Source organism: Mus caroli, chromosome 11, assembly GCF_900094665.2.
Source record: "Mus caroli chromosome 11, CAROLI_EIJ_v1.1, whole genome shotgun sequence".
Classification (NCBI taxonomy): Eukaryota; Metazoa; Chordata; class Mammalia; order Rodentia; family Muridae; genus Mus; species Mus caroli.
The window spans coordinates 56,954,406-56,977,126 of NC_034580.1; the positions used below are offsets into that span (position 1 = coordinate 56,954,406).

The 22,721-nt window shown below is 41.6% G+C and overlaps 1 protein-coding gene across 10 annotated transcripts in view; it reads left to right on the top strand.

Moving 5' to 3' along the window:
- The window catches only part of Specc1 (sperm antigen with calponin homology and coiled-coil domains 1), a 264,901-nt gene that overhangs the window by 172,140 nt on the left and 70,040 nt on the right, over positions 1-22,721 (top strand). For 7 of the 10 annotated variants that reach the window (XM_029483987.1, XM_029483988.1, XM_029483986.1 and 4 more), the window contains 5 exons: positions 1,163-1,370; positions 4,573-4,646; positions 5,031-5,209; positions 19,266-19,411; positions 20,647-20,747. In XM_029483987.1, coding sequence (XP_029339847.1) covers positions 1,163-1,370; positions 4,573-4,646; positions 5,031-5,209; positions 19,266-19,411; positions 20,647-20,747 — 708 coding nt within the window. Of the gene's footprint in view, positions 1-1,162; positions 1,371-4,572; positions 4,647-5,030; positions 5,210-10,629; positions 14,296-19,265; positions 19,412-20,646; positions 20,748-22,721 lie in introns of those variants that run through there. The other 3 variants (XR_003838125.1, XM_021177222.1, XM_029483992.1) reach the window with 3 other exon arrangements.

Consider the following 22,721-nt stretch of genomic DNA (forward strand, 5'->3'; position numbering starts at 1 on the left):
AGGTTATTTGTATGTGTGGTAGATGCATTTTCACATGTATGTGGGCATGTGTAACTATGAGGACCAGAATTTGAATCCCTAGCACCCAGGTAAATGCAGGGTAGACATGATAGCTTGCCTATAATCTTAGTACTCAAGAGGTAAAGACAGGAACTTCCCATAGCAAACCAACTAGTTAGACTAGCTGAATAAAAAAGCTCTGAGTTCAAGTGAGAGATCTTACCTCTGTATCTATCATGGAGAGTGATCAAGGAAAACACTGATGTCAAACTGACCACCATTCATTTGTACAAACACATGCACCCACACACTTGCCCACATACATGTGAAGATACTTGCACACACACACATAATCTGTTGTAATGTGTATCCATCTGCATGTCCTAACATTGTCAGTATAAGACAAAGGCAGATTACACCCTGCAGTGTAATACTTCCAAATCACCACACACATACAGCCAGTTGTGTAAAGTTTTATAATACCTGTTCAATCCTATATATTATCAAGTACTTATACACATATGTAATAAGCATGGGAAACTCTTCATGGAGTAACCGCACACCAACTTTAGAACAATGTCTGTCTGTTACTTGCTGAAATGGAAAGAAAAGTTGAGCCATTAACACATTTTATTGAATTAAAAGATTCAGCAAATATGGAAAAATTTGTTAAGCTCAAGTGCATCATTATCTTGTTTCTATGTGTGTAATTAAAGTTGAGCAGGTGAAATTAGTGAGAGTATTTTCTGTTTCCAGAACATTCAGATTTTTATGTTACACGTTTTATTCTTCCAAAGAAGGTTGAGATCTGTCTGTAGCTCAGGTTTCAGGAATATTGAATCTCACCAGCAGAGGGCGCTGCTCTGCAGAGAATGCGAAGAGTGGCCAGGTTTTCGTGCTTCCCTGTTCTGCCCTGGGAAGGGAAAGAGTTGCCTGTACGAGGAGTCCCTTGCTTTCTGCTTATAAAAAGGGGCACAGAATCCAGCCCTTTGGACACATTGTGCATCTTTTAACATTTATAGCCTTGGCTGTGCCCAGACTAAAGAACAGCAAGGAGTGGCGTATGCCAGGGCATCCAGCAAGTCTTCTACCGACCTGTGAGAGTGGTTTTTTGTTTTTGGTTTTTTCCTGTTAAACTGACACAATATCCCTTTTTCTCTAGATGGAGAAAGATTATTCTTACCTGAAAGAAGTCTGTGATCATCAAGCAGAACAGCTGAGCAGAACCAGCCTAAAATTACAAGAGAAAGCTTCAGAAAGTGACGCAGAAATCAAAGACATGAAAGAGACCATATTTGAATTGGAAGACCAGGTGGAGCAGCATCGCGCCGTCAAGTTACACAATAACCAGCTCATCAGTGAGCTGGAAGGTAAGTGGCGTCAGCCTGAAAAGGGGGCGGCAACAAAGGGGTTTCTAAGGATGTTTGGTGGCCAGGGTGTCAGAGGAGCCTGTCTTGTGAGCCCTGTGTCAACTCCCTAAGAGAACAGCACTTAAGAAACAAGCATTAATCTCCGAGAAGACCACAACTCTTGAAAGAGGCAGTGCATTTGGGAAGGGTTAGATGTACCTACCTGTGCAGCTTCCTGCAGCCTCCACCTCTAGACAACCAAGCCGACTTTGAATTCTGCTGTGACTGTGGGAGGCGTTTTCCCCTACGGATGGCCTTCAGGGTTTGAGAGTAAATTATTTACTGCCTTTGTATCAACAGTGTGTTGCCTGCACTGTCTGATGGATGAGAGCTAAGTGATCTGTCTACTCAGAGTGAAGCAAACCATTGTGCCTGTGCTCAAGTCCAGCGTGTTCCCATTGATGGCAGGATATGGGATCTCTCACAGATGTTAGCTGCTTGGTTTCCAAAGACACATCAGTATATGGCTTTAGGAACTCACTCCCTTGAATCGGGAAAGACATTTTTTAAGAGATTAAACTTCATTTATTTTGTCTAAGTCAGCCTTATCAAATATCATACCTATTAATTTTTGCTTTTGTAACAAAGGACTTTAAAAACAAAGATTTGTAGGGCACGGGGTACTACTAAGATGAGCTTAGTTGCCTGAGAAGTTTTCCGTCTGTACAGCCAGCCTTGGTGCTCACAACACCTTTCTGGTTTGGGAAAGAAATGGAAAGAGGTGAAAAGTCAGAGAAAAGTCAGGAAAACCTCTGTTCTTCGAAGAGATTAAGCTCAAGACACCTCTACTTTCTGGTCTGAACTATGATGCTGTGTACAAGGATCTCTTTTTTCTTTAAAAATATTTGTTTTTTTTTTTACCTTTTATTTATTTTGGGTGTGGAGGTGGGAGGACAGCTTGTGGGTATTGTTTCTTTCCTTCTACCACATGGTTCCCAGGAATCAAACTCAGTCACCAGGCTTGATAGTGTGTGTTTTAACCACTGAGCTGTCTCTCCAACCTGCAAGTGGTGTTTTTTAAACATATAATCCTAATTAAAAACAAAAGAAAACACTCGTACTTTTTTTCATGATTTTTATTTGAAATGCTCCCAGATATGATGCTGAAGTGCTTTCTACTGTCCCTAGGTGCAGAAGGCTGTGCTGGTATCTACAGAAATAGGTGTGTTAGACATTAGGCTTCTTTGAAAAGTGCTGGGGAGATGCCGGTTATGCACAATGATCCATCTTCACTGATGTTGAAGCTATGAAAAGGATGGGAAAGCAAGGAACTTTAGAGATTCATGGAATGAAGATCTGTAGTTGACAGTGTCCTGGACAATAGTGTCCCAATGCCAGAGACAAAACGAATTCGCTGTAACCTAGCCCAGGGCCAACAGAACATTAAATCCTGTCATTCATTATACACTGATTAGGCATAAGGGAAAGGATGCTTTCAGGCAAGAAAGGTTGCATAGGTCAGAAAGCTACAGAAAATTGTTTAAAATACCAATTCAGTATTGCAAAAAGTAGAGAGGAAAAAAAAGGCCTCCTGATGCATATGGAACAGGGATTCTGGTGTGCAAATAGCATTTTAGATGGTGAAAACTGTGACCAGAAGCCTATAGGAATCCAACCCTGTTCCCTGGGGAGCAACAGCTCAGTAGTCCTTGTTGATTGAGCACAGTGGTTTCTATGAGGGGAGCTGATTGTGTGCTCTGTGGCTGGATTAATTGACTAATACCAGAGTGACAGTGCCCGTTGTTCATTGCCTTTGTCATGGACTGTAGAGCAGTGACACTCAGTGTTACCCAGGTTCAATAGCACTTCTTGAGAATGCAATTAAATATCTGGCCATGGCCTGTCTCCAAACATAGCACCCTCTTTGTAAAGAACAAGGTCAAAGGGGACAAGCCCTGTTTTGTTTTGCTTTGTGATTTGGCACAGTGGAGGTTGTATTGTCCCTAAATCCCTAAAAATCAGCCCAGACACACCAAGAAAACAAGTGTATAATTAATGTCCAGAGCAAATTTCAGGCCTGAATCTAGTGATTATATCATAATATATCTGAGACTGAAAATAACACAGACCGTCTTCTGAGAAGCTCTTAAACTCCTGACAGAGATATTAAGGTATTATTAAAGTATATTTGTGTCAGGAAGACAGGGACACTCAAAACCAGCCTTAGATTAATCCCTTCCTGCCATGAACTTCTTGAAAGACAAACAAAACAAGAAGAAATAAAGGAGGGGGCTTCTTACTCTGTGACATTGACCCTAAACGCAAATCCCCAGGCCCCACAAGCTGAGTCAGTCAGAACAACCTCTGGGGCAGGATGTAACTGTGTGCATTCTAACCTTCCCTGGAGATTTGATTCATATCCTCCTCAACCTCCCCTCCCCTCCCCTCCTTCCTCACTTCCTTTTTTTTTTATTTTTTGACAAAGTCACTTTGTGACTCAGGTACTAGGATTAAAAGTATGTACCACTATGCCTGATTTGATTCATATCCTTAATAGACAACTACTAGGAATTTTTGCTTGGTGATTAACATATTGATACTTAAATCTAAATGGCTCTGGTTGCAATGTAGAGAGAACTGGAGGCAGGGAGAACAAGGGATAGAATTGGTTCTTAATTAGGAAGAGGTGGGTGTGCCACCTTGGAGTTGTTCTCATCTATGAGGGCCCAGATCCTGGCTGTTGTCAGGGATTCTGGGCCCGCGGGTCTAGAGCTTATGCTTGCATATCTGCCATACATGGTTCTGAGAGTTACCTGTGGCTAAGAGTGGTGATCCTAGAGGCTCGTTTCAAAGTCACAGGAGTCATAATCAGGAGAATCTACCTTTACACCAAAGCCATCTGAATCTCAATGATAAAGACTGTTCAGGAAGGTTGTGGACTGGCAGGGAGGCCCAAGGCAAGGGTGTACTTCCCATGATTGTTGAAGCCTCCTCCATAGGGCTGCACGAGAGCATGTACAACTAACCTTCTGGGTTATAACCCAAGTAAGAACCACTGTCACGTCATCTGGTTTCCTGTCCTGGAGGACTGCTTCTAGTTCTGTCGTTAGAGTCCTTACAACATAACTTACTGTAGTGGGATGGGTTTTAAGCCTGCTGTCTCAGTTTACCTTGTGCAGGAGCCTTTCATCTTTGTAACTCTGTCTAACTCATTTCCTTTTAGGCAGTGTGATCAAGCTGGAGGAGCAGAAGTCAGACCTAGAGCGGCAATTAAAGACGCTAACAAAACAGATAAAGGTAAGCTGCAGACCAGGAGTTTCCTCTACCATCTTACTGGGCAGTATTCCTGTCTTAGGTTAGAAATTTTGGGAAGGTACTCTGGTTCACTCTCCAGCCAGCTTTTCCCAGAACATCTCCAAGCTATAACCTGTGCCATACATTTTTTTTTTCTGGCAGGAAATGAAACTAAAGCAATCATTCAATTTTTAGTTACAAAGAACTCTGTGCCATCAAGGAGTTACTTCTTGTGTCTCTTTCAAGTAGTGAGGCATTAAAGCCAAGTCTTTCTGCTTAAGCCTCTTAATGACTGATTCTTCAGGAACTAAGCTTCAGAAACCCCTACATAGAGACCCCAGCACACTTACCTAGTGTCTGAGGTAACATGGAGTCTGTCCTTTTCAGGAGGAAACAGAAGAATGGAGGCGATTCCAGGCAGACTTACAGACTGCAGTGGTTGTGGCCAACGACATCAAGTGTGAGGCTCAGCAGGAGCTGCGCACTGTGAAGAGGAGGTTGCTGGAGGAGGAAGAGAAAAATGCCAGGTTGCAGAAGGAGCTGGGGGACATACAGGGGCACAGCAGGTGGGTCACAGGAAGAGCCACACTTCTGTGAATCAAATGGGCACATAGTCAGTGCTTTGCTTCTTGTGAAGGAAAAAAAATCTAGCCAACTGTTCTCATACGTTTAAAGAAGGGGCACTTGATAGACTTTAGTATTTATCAGCATAGGGAGAACACACTCATAAATAATAACTTGCCAAAGTCTCATACATCAGAAAAAGCTAAAATGACTTTATGGAGGAAAACTGCCATCAGATAGAGGAGCCATTCCTACCAGCCTAGGAATGTGCTTCGTGATTTCTGATCTCATGGGCTAGTTCAGAAAGGTAGAGGCATTCCAGGGGTCTCAGAGGCACAAGGATAGACGCAAGTGTGAGACCAGCAAGGTCTAAATAGGGAGTCCAAGCTACCTTGCATCCCTGCCGTAAACAAAAACAAAGAAACAACAAAAGTCGTGTGTCTGCTGGATCCAGTGGTGCCTGATACCTGTTATCCCAGCTCTTAGAAGACGGGCAGGAAAGCTAGGAGTTCAAGTTATCCTCAGATCCATAGTGAGTTCACCAAGCTTTATTCCCAGCCCCCATCCCAGGTGCCTCACAATACATTTGCCCAATCATGTTTAAGAACGTGTTCCTAAAGCAAACTTGAAGTTGATTGGTATAGAAAATTCAAGCTGGAGAGATGGCTTAGCGGTTAAGAGTGCTGGCTGCCCTCTTCAGAGGACCCAGGTTTGATTGCTAGCCAACTACATGGTGGATCACAGCCATCTGTAACTCCAGTCCTAGGGGAGATCTGATACCCTCTTCTGGCCTCAGAGGGTGCCAGGCGTGCATGCAGACTAAATACTCATACCCATAAGAGCAATGAAATTTAAAACTGAAGTAGGATTTACAGATTTACACATTATCTACAGCATTTTTGGCATTCGGTAATGTGGTATCTTCCCCTAATGGGAGCTTTGAGGATTTTCAGTGTTCAGAAATTATTTTGAATTTCTAAATGTTTTCAAATATAAAATACTGTCTTTTAAAGTCAAATTTAGTGGGTTCTCAATATAAGTCTATGGAAGTTGCCTTAATCTTTGTATTCCAGGATTAGAAGAGCTGCTTGTTGATTTGTTTCTGAGCCTTAGGGTCTGATCAGTGATTATGAGTTTTACAACATTGGGAAAGTTAGATTCTTCGCACAATTCTGTTTCTTAGAAGTCTTTTATATTGTCTTTCAAATCTGTTACAGTTATGGCTTGTTCCTTTGGCTAGAGAAGGATTCATGTAGTCTTGGAAAGTCATGACCGTTATTTCATAGTTCAACTTTATTTTCTGGACACAAAAGAACAGGATGATTCTGGGGTTTTGTTGTTGTTGTTGTTTTGTGTTAGTCAGAAGGGGAATAGGAAATGAAGGTTTCTGATGTCCCCTACTGAGATGATCACAGGGTCCTCTATTTGCCTTTGTGCCTGCTATCATTGTCTGTCTGCCGTGCTTCCACATTCTATGCCTTTGGAAGAGGAACCAAGCCATAACTTGCATTGCTTGCTACTTGCATTATTTTAAAAATTATTGTTTTATAAAAGACAGGCTCTACATTTCTGTGGTGAGTGTGCATAGATTATTGTACAAGATGTTGCGTTTCCTGCGTAGGTTCACTGATCCCTGCTGAAACTCCGAGGGAATGGGACACCTTCACCTGTGTCCTGAAAGTGTCGGGCTCTGTGTGCTACATTCTGTCTCCTTCATTTTTCTTTTAAAAACGTGCCAATTTTTATTTTCCTGAACATTTTAAACCAACTACTCAAATCTAGCAACTCAAATCATAAAACCTTTCAAAACTTTAGAACTGACAGCAATCATAGTGGACGTGTTACTGAAAACCATTCTGCTTCAGTGTTTGCCTGACACTTGGCAAGACATGGGACAACTGCTGCTGATAGGCTCTTATTGGATTTTATACTTCTCACAAGTGGCTCCTTGAAGAACTGACTTTTTGAAAATTACTGGCTGGTAACTCAGCTTCTTCCTGAACCTACCATATGAGCAAAAATGGAGACCAACCCAAAGCCTTAAAGCTCCTGAAACAACTTAGTGATTCCATGGTGGAACAAGTTCTTGCCTGACATTTCAATTTGACTTTGACAGTCATCTCATAAGGACCCAAGGGTTATTCATGAAGGAAATAAAGCCAGAGAACTTGCAGAGGGTTCTCTGATGAGGTCTTACAAACACAGCTGAGACAAGACAAGAACATCCAAATAGCAGCATGACTGTAACATGGGGCTTGCAGTCCATACTCTCATTCTGTGTAAGTGGGCATTTAAAGGAATCACATAGAGTCAGCCGATAGGTAAGCAAACAAGGAGTCTAGGCAGAAGTACAGAACAAAGTGGGATACAATTTAACCCATTAGTCATCTTTAGTCCCAGTACATTTTCAAACGTGTGGGTATTATTATTATTATGCTTTGAATGGTTTGAGAGTGTAGTAATTCTCCTACCTCATCTTCCCAAGTTTTTAGAACTATAGGCACATGCCATCACTCCCTATTATGTTTTTATTTTAGAGTCAGAATAGATGATCTTATTCAGGGAATTGCCAGGTATGCTAGGGGATAGCTATAATCCTATCGCTTGGGAGGTAGAGATAGAGGATGGGTAGTTCAAGACCATCCCTGACTTCATAGTGAGTTTGAGGCCAGCATGAAGTACACAAGACCCTATATTAAAAACAAAAACAAACAACAAACAAAAACCTGGGTGGTGGTGTCTCATGCCTTTAATCCCAGCACTAAGGAGACAGAGGCACATGGATCTCTGTGAGTTCAAAGTCAGCTTGGTCTACAGAGCATGTTCTACGACAGCCAGGGCTACACAGAGAACAACTCTGTCTTGGGAAGGGGGGGGGGGCATAAAAAAATGGGGCCTAGAAAAATGGCTTGGTGGGTAAGTATGCTTGCTTTTAAGGGTGAGGACCTGAATTTGAATTCCCAGAAACTATGTAAAGAAGCTGGTCATGGGCACAAATGCCTGTAACCCTAGTGTTGGGAAGCTGTAGTCAGGTAGATGCCAGGAGTTCAGGGGCTAGCCTCTGAAACAGCACTCTTCAGGTTCATTTAAAAATCCTGTCCTATAGAATAAGGCAGAGAGCAATAGTGAAAAACACTTGACATCTTTGATCTCTGAACATACAAGCACAGGTGAGCAAACCCGCACACGGGTATATGCATACACCACATACAACTACTCCTCAAATGTGTGTGTGAATACACACACACATATACATACATGTGTATATGTAAACACATTACATATAGCACATATACATACATATGTATGCATAAATGCCCCCATATATCTTAATACTGATATATTGATGTTAGTTTATTCTTTTTATGTTGTCAAAGGGTTTAATTCATAAGATAAAGCAGTTGTGACTATTCATGCATGATTCTAACAGCAACAGTCAATCATAAATATAAAAGTTGCATGAACTATAAAGAGGAATATGCAAAAGTCATGGAGAATAAACTCTCCATCTTTCTAAATTCTCAGTCTTGCAGCCAGCTGGCACTGCCCTCTTCCCCATGTAGCTCTACTCTCTGTTTAGATTAGGAACTATGACTAGGTGCTTTCAGGTTCTCCCATTCTGAGGCTGGTTGGTCAGCTGACCTTTCTCTTTTAGTCAGAAACCCAAGATCTAGCCCCGCCATCTCTCCCATGCAGTCCTCGGAACCTTAAGGATAACCATCTCCAAAAGTTAGCTCTGACTTCTAGGCCTGATCTTTTTCTCCCAGAATTTAAACATGCTGATATATTTTTATTAATAAGCATGAAAATGTTCTGTTTTACTGGACATAAAAATTAATGAATAAAAGTGTAAGATATAACTTTCTCAGTTATGGCTCCTTCCCTGGATAGTTAAGAGTTAGACATTAAAATAAAAACTCATTTAAATTAAAACATCACGTCTCTGGGATAGGATGTACCTCAGTGGATCACTGCTTGCTTAGCGTGTACCAAGTCCAGGTTTCATCCCAAATCAATCAATCAATTAATCAATCAGTCAGTCAATCAATCAATCAATTTGTTTCATAGTTTTCAACAGATACAGGGGAACATAGGAACATAGGCATCTCAGCATCTGGATTCTGTGGGGCCACATACAGCACTTCTAACAAAAGGTATTGATGATGAGCAATACACATACAGGAGTCATGAATAATAGCAGGAATTATTTTTAGGGTGACATGCTTCATTCTTACAGTATTTATCATGATAGTATCAATAGGAACCTGTGGAAGACATCTTTACAAGAAAGAACCTATTAGAAACACTAAATATCTGCTGCCGATTAACAGCACTAACTTCCAAAATGAAATCCTTCTGCTTCCATGTGCGGATCCTTACATCTTCCCCTGGATCACACATTGTCCTCAGTGTGTATGCTGTCCCCACTAAGTGAAGCATGGTGACCTGTCCCATACAGACCTGCTGGAGCTGGCTTTTAACTAAGTGTGAACATCTGCTCTGTGTGCTAATGTCCGTTGTGTATGCCTGTGCTGCCCTGTCCTTAAAGCTCTAACATTTCAGAGCAACACAGCATGTGTTCTTTCTATAGCTGCTGCTAGAGAAGATGTGCCTATGATGGAGGAATGTTCTTGGATAACAAAGATGTCACTTGAAACTCAGCTGTGACACTGAATCCCTGGTCTTGGTGGAAAGACCAGTTCCCATAGAAATTCCTAGGCAGTTTCTTATTTACTTTAGCATTACTGGGCCCACAGGCATTTCATTTGGCCCTTAAAGTAGAAATTGGACATCTCCTATGGTCTTCTCTCAAGCATAATTCAGTCACTTGCATATGTTTTCATAGTTAAATACAGTTATGACATTAGATATATAAGCCTATGATGTTTAAATCTGTATGTGTGATTCTGAGGATCAAACCTAGGACCTTGTACATGCTACACAAGTGCTCTGTCACTGAGCTAACACCCTAGCCGAGTCTGTAATCTAAAGGGCTACAAATGCCTTTCTCCTGTTTGGGAAAATATAGGTATGCTCTTCGTTGAGTCTTTAGACTTCTTAGGCGAGAATAGTAAAAAGAGATCATTTTGTTTTGTTCTTGGCATTGATGACGGAGGGAAGCACAGAACTCTGCAAATGCCAGGGGCTGATGTGCATCCCTGCTTCTCCAGGACAGTTCGTGGAGAAGTTCCGGGGAAGGAGCTGGGTAATGGCATTTTGGAGTTTTGCCATTTGCTCAGTCCAAAAAGCATTGGCTTCCAAAAATTGTTTTGCAGCAATCAAAATGAAAACATGGCTGTGTTGTGGGTATCAGCTCCTCCCTGTGAGGCAGATAAGCTGGTAGCACTTGTGTTTGTAAGAAAGATCCCGTTGGCTTCTATAAGTCCTTTACCAGCCTTCCCTCCCATTTCTATCTTCACAGCTCCATGGTCTCTGTCAGCTAGCAGAGCATTTGGTGGAAGAAAGAGAGCCCAGCCCTTGCCATGATTGGAAACTACTGCCATTTCTATATGAAAGGGGGACTCTGTAGAGGAGATTACCACTGTGTAAAGAGCTCACTTGTCTCCTATGCCATTCCCTATCCCACACAGTCATCACAACCAAAGCTTCTCTAGTTTCCTCCTTCACCTTGGAATCAACTCACTGCACGATCACACAGTCAAAAGTATTTCCCTCTTTTTTCTCAGAAAATTCAGTGCTCTCTCTCTTCTCTCTCTCTCTCTCTCTCTCTCTCTCTCTCTCTCTCTCTCTTTCTCTCTCCTCTCTTTTCTCTCGTCTCTCTCTCCCTCCCTCCCTCCCTTTTTCCTTCTCTCTCTTTCTCTCTCTCTCTCTCTCTCTCTCTCTATGGAGAATAAAATGAAATTCTGAAAAACAAAATACAAGTCTTGTGAAAAAAGTTTTCATATGTAACTAGAACCCATAAAGAGAATAGTGGCATAGCAAGCCCCGGGCATTGGTGAAGCAGCCCATGTGGGCTCTGCTTTCCGGTGTTTACTTTTATGCTGCCCACTTGAACACAGGATTCAACAATCTTGGAATTCAAGCTACTTGCAGCAAAATAAGAAGCCATCTGTGTGGTGCCTTAGACCAGAGAAGTTAAAGATCTGCTCCTAACATTGAGGGTTCCTTGAGTCTTTTTAAAGCTGCAGCCTCATTTCATTACCTCATTTGAACCTGCCCCTAAGCTTTGGTTGGTTTCTAGAGTCTCTGATGGCTAACTATCAGCACGTTTGGTTGATGATAAAGGATGTAGTTAGGTGACAATGTCAGTAGAAACCCAACAAACTAATGAAGAACAACTTACAACAAAAGCCTCACAAATGAAACTCACCCTGGAAACTTAAAGACTTTCAATGCAGAAGCACACAGCTCACAGTGGTCTGAAATGCAGGAAGTGATTTGACTTTTGGAAATGTGTATATATATATGTGAAGACCTGTATCTGACTCAGCAAACCCATCAGACAAAAACCTACGGCACGTCTCCTGTGAGAGACGGCGCCAGAGAAGATCTACCTACTGTACTTCCCATGTGAGGACAACTCCAGTGAAAACCTACTGCTTGTCTCATATGAGGGCAGCTCAGTGAAAATCTACCAGGCTCCTCTTTGAGGGGCATTTCCAGTGTGTCCATGTAGGGTTCTAGCTACATCGTTCTAGAAGATATGAGTTAATCTCTAATAAAAGGAAAATTAAGACTGGGGATTATTCTTAAACTCAGGAAGACATTTTGAGGTATTGACTTTGAGAGCACAGATTTAGCTTGAAATGAGAAAGAAAAGACATTGATATCCTCTGTAAAAATCATGTAGAAACTAGTTGGGCTTGTCCAAATAGGACTATAATTTGTGTTCTGAAAGACCTTTTCTTCAAATTGAGAATTCTAAGATGACTTAAAATTTGTGTGCCAAATTTTTTGATATATAAACAAAGAGAAAGACGCAACTTCAATTTCAAGTGCACAGCGATATTTGCAGTTATATATCAATCTGTCTTTCCTCTGGGTACTATTGAATGTTTTCAACATGTGTTTATGATATGCTAAATAAATGTTATTTAGAAGAGTCTGTGGTTTGAATTTTAATCACTGGTTGCCTTTCTGGAGGGCTCGTATGAATTTTGTTTGAAACTTTTGCTTCATTATAATTTCAGAACTTTTGTTTTGCAAGGCTGAGCATGGAACCTCGAGATTACCTGTATAGTATGCACTCCACTATGTCAAACCCTTAATACCTTCATTTAATAGAATCTGATTGTATTTTCCTTTGTTTCTGGGGGGTTTATTTGTGTTTAAGATTTTTTTTCTACTCCAAATACTCTATTAAGTTTTCTTTACTTCACACACATGTAGATGTGCACACCCAGTCATTTGATCCCCCTGTGTTTACTGAATCTGATGTAACATACAGCCCTTTTTCTTCCATATGCATAGCCAGTCAAGCCAGAATAATTTATTACCAGAATAATTCTTTCCTACTGAATGGAAATGTCACTTTCCGTTGTTTATTTCATCTGTGCTTCCTGTGCTCAGGGAGGCCTTTCCAAATATGCCCTTCCTGTCATATTCTTTTGAGTTAGTTCTGCTTCAGAATATTTTAATGGGATTATTGTGTGTGTGTGTGTGCATAGTTAAGTGTGTGTGTGTGTGTGTGCGTATAGTTAAGTTCAGCCTTTTATTTAAAATTAACATCTTGCTAGCCATGGTGCTATATGTTTGTAAATTCTACCCTTGGGGGCCAGAGGATCTAGAATTCACACTTATCCTTACTTACCCAGTAAGTCTGAGGCCAGCCAGGACTACCATTTCCCTCCTCCTATCCTCTAAAAGAAGTCAGTAAGTAAAATTGTCTTATTTCATCTTTTTTTCTGTTGTATGAAATTTTAAGGTAGATATCAAGTGCCTCTTTCCTTCCATAAACTTATGAAGGACTATTCTCTCCTAAATGTGATTCTTATTTTACAAAGTATTTTTATAGATGAGGACCTTTAAGGTTTTTGTTTTTGTTTTTTTTTTCATTTTTATGTTTTTATGTGAAGGGCTGTTCTGTTCATCCCAAACTCTTGTTTAAATAGCTACGAGTATATCAGGGCCTGACCTTTGCCCCGAGTATCTGTAGATTCTGCCTGGATGTACCACTTTGCCTACTGATTCTTTAAATCATTGACTATAACATAAACTAGAAGGAAAGCTCTCAAAGTAAATTGAAGTTCAAATAGTATGCAATGGGAGAAGGTACCCAGTAAGAGAAATCCCTACTGAGTGTTGGTGGTGCACACCTTTAATTCCTAGTACTCAGGAAACAGAGGCAGGTGGATCGCTATGATTTGGAGGCCAGTCTGGTTTACATAGTGCGTTTCAGGGCAGCTAGGGCTACACAGTGAGACTCTGCCTTGGGGAAAAAAATTCCTTGGCTTGTAGTTTCTTCTCTGGAGAAACCTGGATTTAGAAGCCACATTTCTGGGTCTGCTTTTGCTTAGTCATTGTCCCTGTTAGATACAGCCCATGGCATGTCCTGACCTATGCCTAGGATCCTCCTTCTATGGACAGTTCAGAAAGTGCTCATATCCCTGATGCCTTTGGCTTTATGTTCCTCGCCAGCCCTGGCCCTGGAGGGTAGAGGATACCTGGAGGGTAGGATACTGTCTTACCTCTTTGTAAGGGAACTGGGGGAAAGCCCTTGTTATTCCTCCCACTTATATAGATACACATTCTCTATAGCAGAGAGCCTTAAAAGTTTGTCTGCTTTTTGAGACTTGATCTCACTATGTAGCCCTGACTGGTCTAGAACTCACTATGTAGACCAAGCTCTCCTCAAATTCATAGAGATTTGTCTGCCTGACTCTGACTCTGACTCCTGAATGCTAGGATTACAGTTTAAGCTAAGGAAATGATACCCTTCTTTAGCTTCCATTGCTGATGGAAAATGCCTAACTGACTTGGTTCTTCTTGATGGGATTTAGAAAGTAAGATGTGTTTAAGTTTTTAACCTGATTTTTTTCTCGTTCTGTATGCTAGTACCAAAATTAGAAAGCGAATTTCAGCAGATAATATTCGATGCTTGAAATAAAATACTTCATTTTTTCCCATTTTTATTGGATATTTTATTTATTTACATCTCAAGTGTTATCCCCTTTCCTGGTTTTCCCTCTGCAAATCCCATATCTCATCCCCTTCCTCCTGCTTCTATGAGGGTGCTTGCCCCCCACCCAACCATGTACTCCTGCCTCACAGCCCTAGCACTCCCCTACACTGGTGCATCAAGCCTTCACAGGACCAAGGGCCTCCCCTTCCATTAATGCTAGAGAAGGCCATCCTCTGCTACATATGGAACCATGGGTCCGTCCATGTGTACTCTTGGGTTGGTAGTTTAGTTCCTGGGAGCTCTAGGGAAAGGGGCCAGTCTGGTTGGTTGATATTGTTCTTCCTATGAGGTTTCAAACCCTTTCAGCTCCTTCAATCCTTCCTCGAACTCCTCCATTGGGGTCCCCATGCTCAGTTCAATGGTTGGCTGGAAGCATCCGCATCTGTATTGGTTAGACTCTGGCAGAGCCTCTCAGGAGACTGATATATCAGGCTCCTATCAGCAAGTACTTCTTGGCATCAGAAATAGTGTCTGGGTTTGGTGGCTGCATATGGGATGGATTCCCAGGTGGGGCAGTCTCTGGATGGCCTTTCCTTTAGTCTCTGTTCCACTCTTTGTCCCTGTATTTCCTTTAGACGGGAGCAATTCTGGGTTAAAATTTTGGAGATGGGTGGGTGGCCCAATTTTTTTCTTATAACAAGAGTAAAAAAACTCCTTTTAGATTTGTTTAAAACATTAATAGTTTTATTATTTTGCCATCCCAGGTAAGAGCAAAGAATGTGCAAAAGAACTGAGTCAGTACATAAAGGAGAACAAAACTTCAGTGAGCTAAGCTGAAGTCTGGAAGCTCTGTGGGTAGAGGGGAGTCACAGAAGCCTACAGTGACACTGTGGGAACGGCTGGATCTGGGCTTTATTCCACTGTTCCAGCTTAGCAGGTGTAAGCATATGGTTGATGGGACCACCCCTCTTTACAAATGATCTACCAACTGAAAGCATATCAGCGATGTGATGGGACCATTGCCAAGTCGAGTTAACATGGAAACACTTTAGCAGTCATAATACACAAGAGCTTACCTGTACTTGGATCAAAATAGGCAGTGCCACCAAGCGGTGCAGAAAATCAGCACCATTTGAAAGCTCTGTTCCACACAACCAATGTAAGCAGCTAGTTAGAGAAGCTAGGGGGAGATTTGAAGAGAATTTGACAAAGCATACTGCCCAAAAAGTTCAGTTTACACCCCAGATTCACCATTTATGTGCCAGGTAGCCTTTGTCAGAGTTTCCCTCAAAATTAAATAATGTAAGAGATTTCTGTAGAAAATTAAGCCAGGCAGTGTGGTCTCTGTGAGTTTGAGACCAGCCTGGTCTACAGAGTGAGATCCAGGACAGACAAGGCTACATGTTCATACATAGGTTAAATTAAGCCATAAGACACAGAAGGTAGTAGACCTGCAGCTAACTAATGGGCCTGATGCAACTACAGTGGTTGCTGGGCTATGTCCTGAAAAACAAACAAACAAAAAAAACAAAACACACACACAAGAAAATTAAGCTTTCAGATACTCCTTCCTCAGCTGCCCAGGGCTGGGACGTAGGTAACACCTTGTGTGACACATTGCACTGGAATATGCAGTAGACATATATCATTTGCATTCATTTACTGAAGTTACTTTATAGCTTTATATGTGGTAGCAGGCATGTTTTGTTTCTGTTTTAGATGTGATTCCTAACCAGAGAGTAGTCATTTCCTGCAGGATATAGCTAAAGAAAAAGGCAAACTCCAGGGTGGTATAGGGAAAGCTAGTGTGTTGGACTCACTAAACACTGTAGTGTTTGTTTTCGTGTTTTGAAACCAGCAGAAACTGTGCTTTTGGATGGCTTAGAATTTCAAGGCATATTTGACTCCACATTGTGATAGAGGCCATAATTGGCTTTGAACAAATGCTTTGTCCAGTGTGTAATTTTGTATTTTCCTTTTATTTACAGAATTTGCTAAGATATTCCTGGTTATATGATTAAATATTTCATAATACCTATTATAATATATAGAATTCTTACTCCTCTTGCAAACACAGGGAGTGTAATCATTCATATATTGCTTGGACTGTAACAGCTCTTAGTCTAGTACAAGGAATTTCAGGCTTGTTCGCAATTAAAGTTTCTCTATTTGACTATTTTAGATTACAGCTTTCCCTCAGACTTTTTTTTTTTTTAGATATTTACATAGGTAAAATTAGATACCTAGAGGATTGTGACCCAGGCTGCCTCCTCAAATCCACTGATGTTTCATTTACACTTTACATAGCCTGAACACAACTTTGTATTATACATTTAATGTATCTACAACCTCATATGGGGTCAAGTATGGAATTTCTACTAGTGGTACCATTTGATATTCAAAATATTATAGAATTTTTAAGGTGTGTGTGTGTGTATGAATGAGAGAGGGGTTTTTTTGTCACATGTGTGTATACACTGCATACATTTCTGGTACCCATGGAAGTCATAAGAGGGCATTTGAACTCCTAGAACTGGAGACATAGACAGTTGTGAGCTTAGGCTACATGGGTGCTGGGAATCAAATCTGGGTCTTCTAGAAGGGCAGTCAGAGGTGAGCCATCTCTCCAGGCCCTAATTTCAGATGTTTGATAATTTTGAATTTAAGATTTTTGGAAGATAATGTCAGACTTATTCTTACTGTTAAAGCCAAGTGAGCGTCATCTTTGGATATGTTGAAACATGATTTCATATCACAGTGTTCTTAGGAGGCCTAAGTGAATCATCCCACTTATCATTTAGTGCTTCGAATCAGTAGGAAACCTAGACCCTTACAAAGAACAGATTGCAGAATGTAGGATTCTCCATTTTATTCTTATTAAATGAACAAGGAATGGCATTTAGGGCCTTGGGTGCTCTTTGTCATAACCCATGTAAATGTGCTACAAGGTGGCCCACATTTCATGAGCTTGGGAGTTGCTAATGTGGAAATAGAAATTTTTTTTAAATATATAGACCTGGTCTCTCTCTCTCTCTCTCTCTCTCTCTCTCTCTCTATATATATATATATATATATATATATATATATATGAGTACACCACCATTGCTTTCTTCAGACACACCAGAAGAGGGCATCAGACCCCCATTACAGATGGTTGTGAGCCACCGTGTGATTGCTGGGAATTGAACTTTGGAAGAGCAGTCGGAGCTCTTAACTGCTGAGCCATCTCTCCAGCCCTTTAGACCTGATCTCTTAACCTGGCTTCATTTTCTTACTCCATACCCAGCAGCTAATTTTTCTGTTTCATTTAATTCCTGTATTTATCTTCTTATTTGAGATGGAATCTTCCCGTTTGCCCAGTCTGGCCTCAGTCTTGGGCTCAAGTAATCTTCCGTTGGCTTCCTAAGTATCTGGAGCCACAGGTCACACGATTGCACTGGCCTAATCATCTGATTATATGCCATGTACTGCAAGGCAGGAGGCACTACAGCTCCCTCTTTGCAGCAAATCATTAGAAATTACTTTAAAAAGACAAAAGCAAGAAACAAAAAAGGTCCCATTTTTGAAATGCTTGCTAGTTTCTCCCAAGGAAGTTTTCAGTTACTGATTTTTTTCCACTCAAAAAGAAGGGCTGTCCATTGGTCGTGCAAACTTTATATGCCTCAGTACAGGGGAACGCCAAGGCCAAGAAGTGGGAGTGGGTGGGGGAGCATGTGGGGGACTTTTGGGATAGCATTGGAAATGTAAATGAAATAAATACCTAATTAAAAAAAAAGAAGGGCTGTACAGTCAAGAGTGATATAAGTGCTTTAATTTTGTCTCATTTATATTTAGCCTTTTTGTGCTGATTATAGAGCAATTAGAAGAATTAAGGACAAGTATTTTGAAGTGTAGGAGCTTATGTGTAGCTAGATTAGTTTAAAAAAATCGGGAAATATTTTAAACCTTCACTGACCTTATTAAATATGTTTCCAGAAATATTCTGTTTGAGCCTTTCTCATAAATTAGTCATCTTGCACAACAGCTGTGGCAATATGATATAATAAAAAGTGCAGTGATTTACCAACAGGGAGGTTGGGAGTTCTCATCTTGGCTCATTCACAAGAAGATTAAATGACATCCTAAAATCCTCTAGATAAGGAAGCCTTGGAGAGCTGAATCATATGACCTGTCCCCTGTGAGTCTGCTGGTGTTTAGAAACCACACAGCGTAGAGAACATTTGTATGAGAATGGAAGCTTAGCACAGAATTTCCATTTTTTTACTCTCAGAGGGCAAACAGCATTTCAAGAAGGGCTAGTGTACGTAAGCAGTTGCACTTCAGGTGGCTTAGGCAGAAAAGCGTTAAATAACTTACAAACTTGCTAAGAAAACTGAATCAACTAGATTGTAGACCGAGCTTACAGGAACAGGTTTCTGAGGTTACAACACAACCGGACTGCCTTCACCATGATGGGAACCCTAAACCAGGAGGTTGCCTGCCCATGTAGAAAGCTGCAACCACAATTCCTAGCCCCAGGAGCACCTTGCCTCTGTCACAGTCATGTCAGCACCGTAAATGCCTCCTGTTCTGGCTCTGGCCCAAGGCTCTGTCGGGAAGCTTAAGTCATATGAAACCTTGGCCAAGCAAGAGTCTTAAGATTCACCTCTCCAGCCTCTGAGCGCCCCCTGAGGACTGGAGCACGTGCCAATAGGCCAGTCCACTGTGTACACCGACAAGAAATTACACTCACATTTCTTCACATTCGCAGAGATAGAGATATCATTCTGTTCACAAATGTATTATTTCTGACTACCTTCTGAGAAAGTATAAAAAAATTGAGATCAGCATTTACTTTATTAAAATTCAGAAATCGATTTAAAATTGGGGTTTCCCTTCCAGCTTATTCTGCCCACATTGGTTTTGCTTCCATCTATGTCTTTTCCCACTGAGGACACCCTCCACCTTTTCAATTTAATGTGCTCTTTGCCATACAGACCTGTGAATGAAGAGCCAGAGTCCTCAGAGGTCGATGCTGCTGGCCGGTGGCGTGGAGTCTATGTCAACAGAACATCTCCAGCTCCTTCAGACTCTGCAACCACAGTAAAGTCACTGATCAAATCATTTGACTTAGGACACTCAGGTATTTTACAGAACTATGCATTCACATCCTAGCCCACATACCAACCCGCTCTGCCACACAGACCCCAACAAGTTGACTGAAGCACGAGCTCACTCTAGCTCATGCATCTCTGCAGGAAGCCTCGCAGAGCCTGTGAGACCATAGGTAATACTGAGGCAGCCTCATCCTACTTCCACTTGCTGTCTCGTCCCCACTTCATCCCTTTCAGGGCTGTCTTCCTGCGTTCAGAGAACCAGCAAGGATGGCCAGCAGCTTCATCTTCCAGGAAATGAGCATTCCCTGTGTGTATTTGGCCTCCTTGTCAGGAGTCTCAACATCCTCCCTTGCAATGTGCTATTAGACTCTTTTCTATTTGGTCGTAGATGTGAGCTTTCCTATCTGTTGCTTCTGATCTTGGGTTTCTTGCCAGCTTGCTCTGGAATGGTCTGACTGACTCACAATTTCCCCGTGGCTGTGTATCTTACATGAAGCAGTTACACACTCATCCTGTAAGCACATACATGATAGTGTGTTGTGGCTGTGTATCTTACATGAAGCACTTACACACTCATCCTGTAAGCACATACATGACCTTTAAGCACATACATGACCTTTAAGCACATACATGATAGTGTGTTGAAGCTTTGATAACTTCCTTTTTTGACTACCACAAATGTGCATTGTATTGGAAGACTGAAGCAGTGGCTAATTCTAAGATGAATTGATTGTCTCTGCTAAAATAGTTTCCAGATTATTTAGATTAAGATTAGACTCCACACCTTGAGAGGCAGGAAAACCCAGTGAGTCAGTCTGGAGAAAGAGCATGATACATCAATAATGGTTTGTAGATTAATGTTCCTGTTGTTTCCCCAAGAGAAACCTCATCATGTATTTCCTTCCTCTTGCTTCAATATTGGTATCTGAAACCATCTGTCACTCATCTGACCCTTCTCCTTTCCTTTTCCCAAACCAGCTATGGTCAGAGGAGAAAAGCATAATGAACCATTCTACCTAGCATGTGAGAGTCTTCTTTTAATTGAGACAAGTTCTTTCTATGTAGCCCTGGTTGTCCTGGAGCTTCCTAAGTAGGTCAGGCTGACCTCTGTCCCTCTCCTGAGTGCTGTGGCTAACCTGTGCCACCACACCCAACTCATCATGAGATTTTTAAGTCACCAACAATGGGAAACAGATCAAAACCCATTATAAGCAGTTTTGAACTGGATATACGTATTTATGTTCCAATCTCTTCTTGACAGGTGGAACTGGCCAGAGTATTTCTGTCCACAAGACTCCCAGAAGCCCCCTGAGTGGAATCCCAGTGAGGACTGCTCCTGCCGCTGCTGTCTCTCCGATGCAGGTATAGAAGACTGCAGCAGCAGCTCTTGTGTAACCTTTGGGTGTTCCTTACTCATAGGAGTGCATGCCTGTGAAGCAGCAGGACTGGGAAATCGGAATATATGTCACTCAGTCCTCATTTCACTCTGGTACTGGAATGGAAGGCCTGTAACAACAGAGACATTTGGCTTTTTGCTCACTACTAGATTTATTGCTTAGAGCAATGGGTGACAGTAATCACACCGCAGTAGAGCTCTATGAATTTCTGTCTATCAAGTGAAGGAATGTATGGAAGGAACTTCAAATGCTAATCTTTGGTCATTCTCTTTTAAAGGCCACATCTGCAACATATGCAGTTACTTAGTCACTCTTGATGGCTGTTTCGGGCATTGTGGATTTAACTTAATACAAAACAATACAGTGAAGGTCCCTATGCAAACTTCTGACCTCTTGAGGAACTATTTTTGTATGAAAGCACATCAGGATTTATTTCAAAATGTTGGAAATTGCTTTAGTTAGCAGAAAGGAATTTAGTTCAGGGGCGTTGGTACGTCAAGGGCTAGAAGAGGTGACTAAAGCCTTGGTGAGCTCATGGGAAAGGCTTTCTACCATCTCAAGTTGGCCCTTAAACGCACTCTGCTGTCTTGATTCAGAACATCTTTCACTAAGTGCTTGTGTCCATCAACACCTAAGATCAGCTTCAGGACTGCACAACAACATGTGCAGCCACAGCAGCAAACCACATGCCCCATCTACCCATAGAGCTGTGTGGCAGAACCAGAGCCTCTGCTACAGAAAAGCAGGTGCCTCCACAGCCAGCGGAAGCAGCAGAAGGGCCGCTGCACCTTCCTGGCAACTTCTAGAGTTTTGAGAATGTGTCTGTGTCACAGAAGCCAAATGACAGGATGACCCAAGCTTTAAGGAGTTTAGAAAAAAATACCCTTTAGCTTTCCAGTCTTTAGAGTAGTGAGCAAAGGCCCGCAGTGGAGTTGAGGGAGCTGGGTTCTTAGAACTCTAGACGCTGGTTCCTAGAAAAGGGAAGTGTGCTACAAAAGAAGGGAGATGGGTTGGCTCTGTCCTCACGTATTGAAGCACTCGATAGATGCATTACCCTTCCATGTAGTCTTTCACTTAGAAAAGTGCGGTTTCCCAAGAGTTTTCACTTCTGTGCAAGTGTCAAAGGTTTTAGCAGGAGAGGTGGGACTCAGTTTGACTTTTGTGGTTTCGCTTCTTCATATGTGACTGTGTGATGTTGCTTTCATCTTCCATTTATGTACTTATCTTTGCGCTGACCACTTTTCTATATGTTGCAATTGTTTACTGTTCATAAAACACTTTGAGCCGGGCAGTGGTGGCGCACGCCTTTAATCCCAGCTCTTGGTAGGCAGAGGCAGGTGGATTTTTGAGTTCGAAGCCAGCCTGGTCTACAGAGTGAGTTCCAGGACAGCCAGGGCTACACAGAGAAACCCTGTCTCGAAAAATCAAAACACAAAAAACATTTTGATATATTCTTCTTAATCTTTGTTTTTACACAGAGTGCTTCTACTAGGGACTGGAGAGAAGGCTCAGTGGGTGGGTGGACTTACTGCTCTTACAGAGGATTCATATGGAGCCTCCCAACTGTCTGTAACTCCAGCTCCAGAAGTCTAATATATCTGGCCTCTTCAGCAGGCTCCTGTACTCATGTATATTTCCACACACATACATGGAACTTTACATTTTTAAGAAAAATATTGTTTAAAAATGTAAGATGTCTGACTTTTTTAAGCTATGGTTTTATCTTATAACATCATAATTACCTTTTAATGAAGAGATAATTTTTGGGTTTTTTTTCCCCCTGGAATGTTTTCACTGAAGAGAATATTTTTCTGTGTTTTCTTTCATGACTTTAAATCTTTTCAGGAAGGTACCTCATATGGGAACCTTACCTTACAGCTGCCTCCCTCCCCTCCCCTCCCTTCCCCTCCTTCTCCTCTCCTCTCCTCTCCTCTCCTCT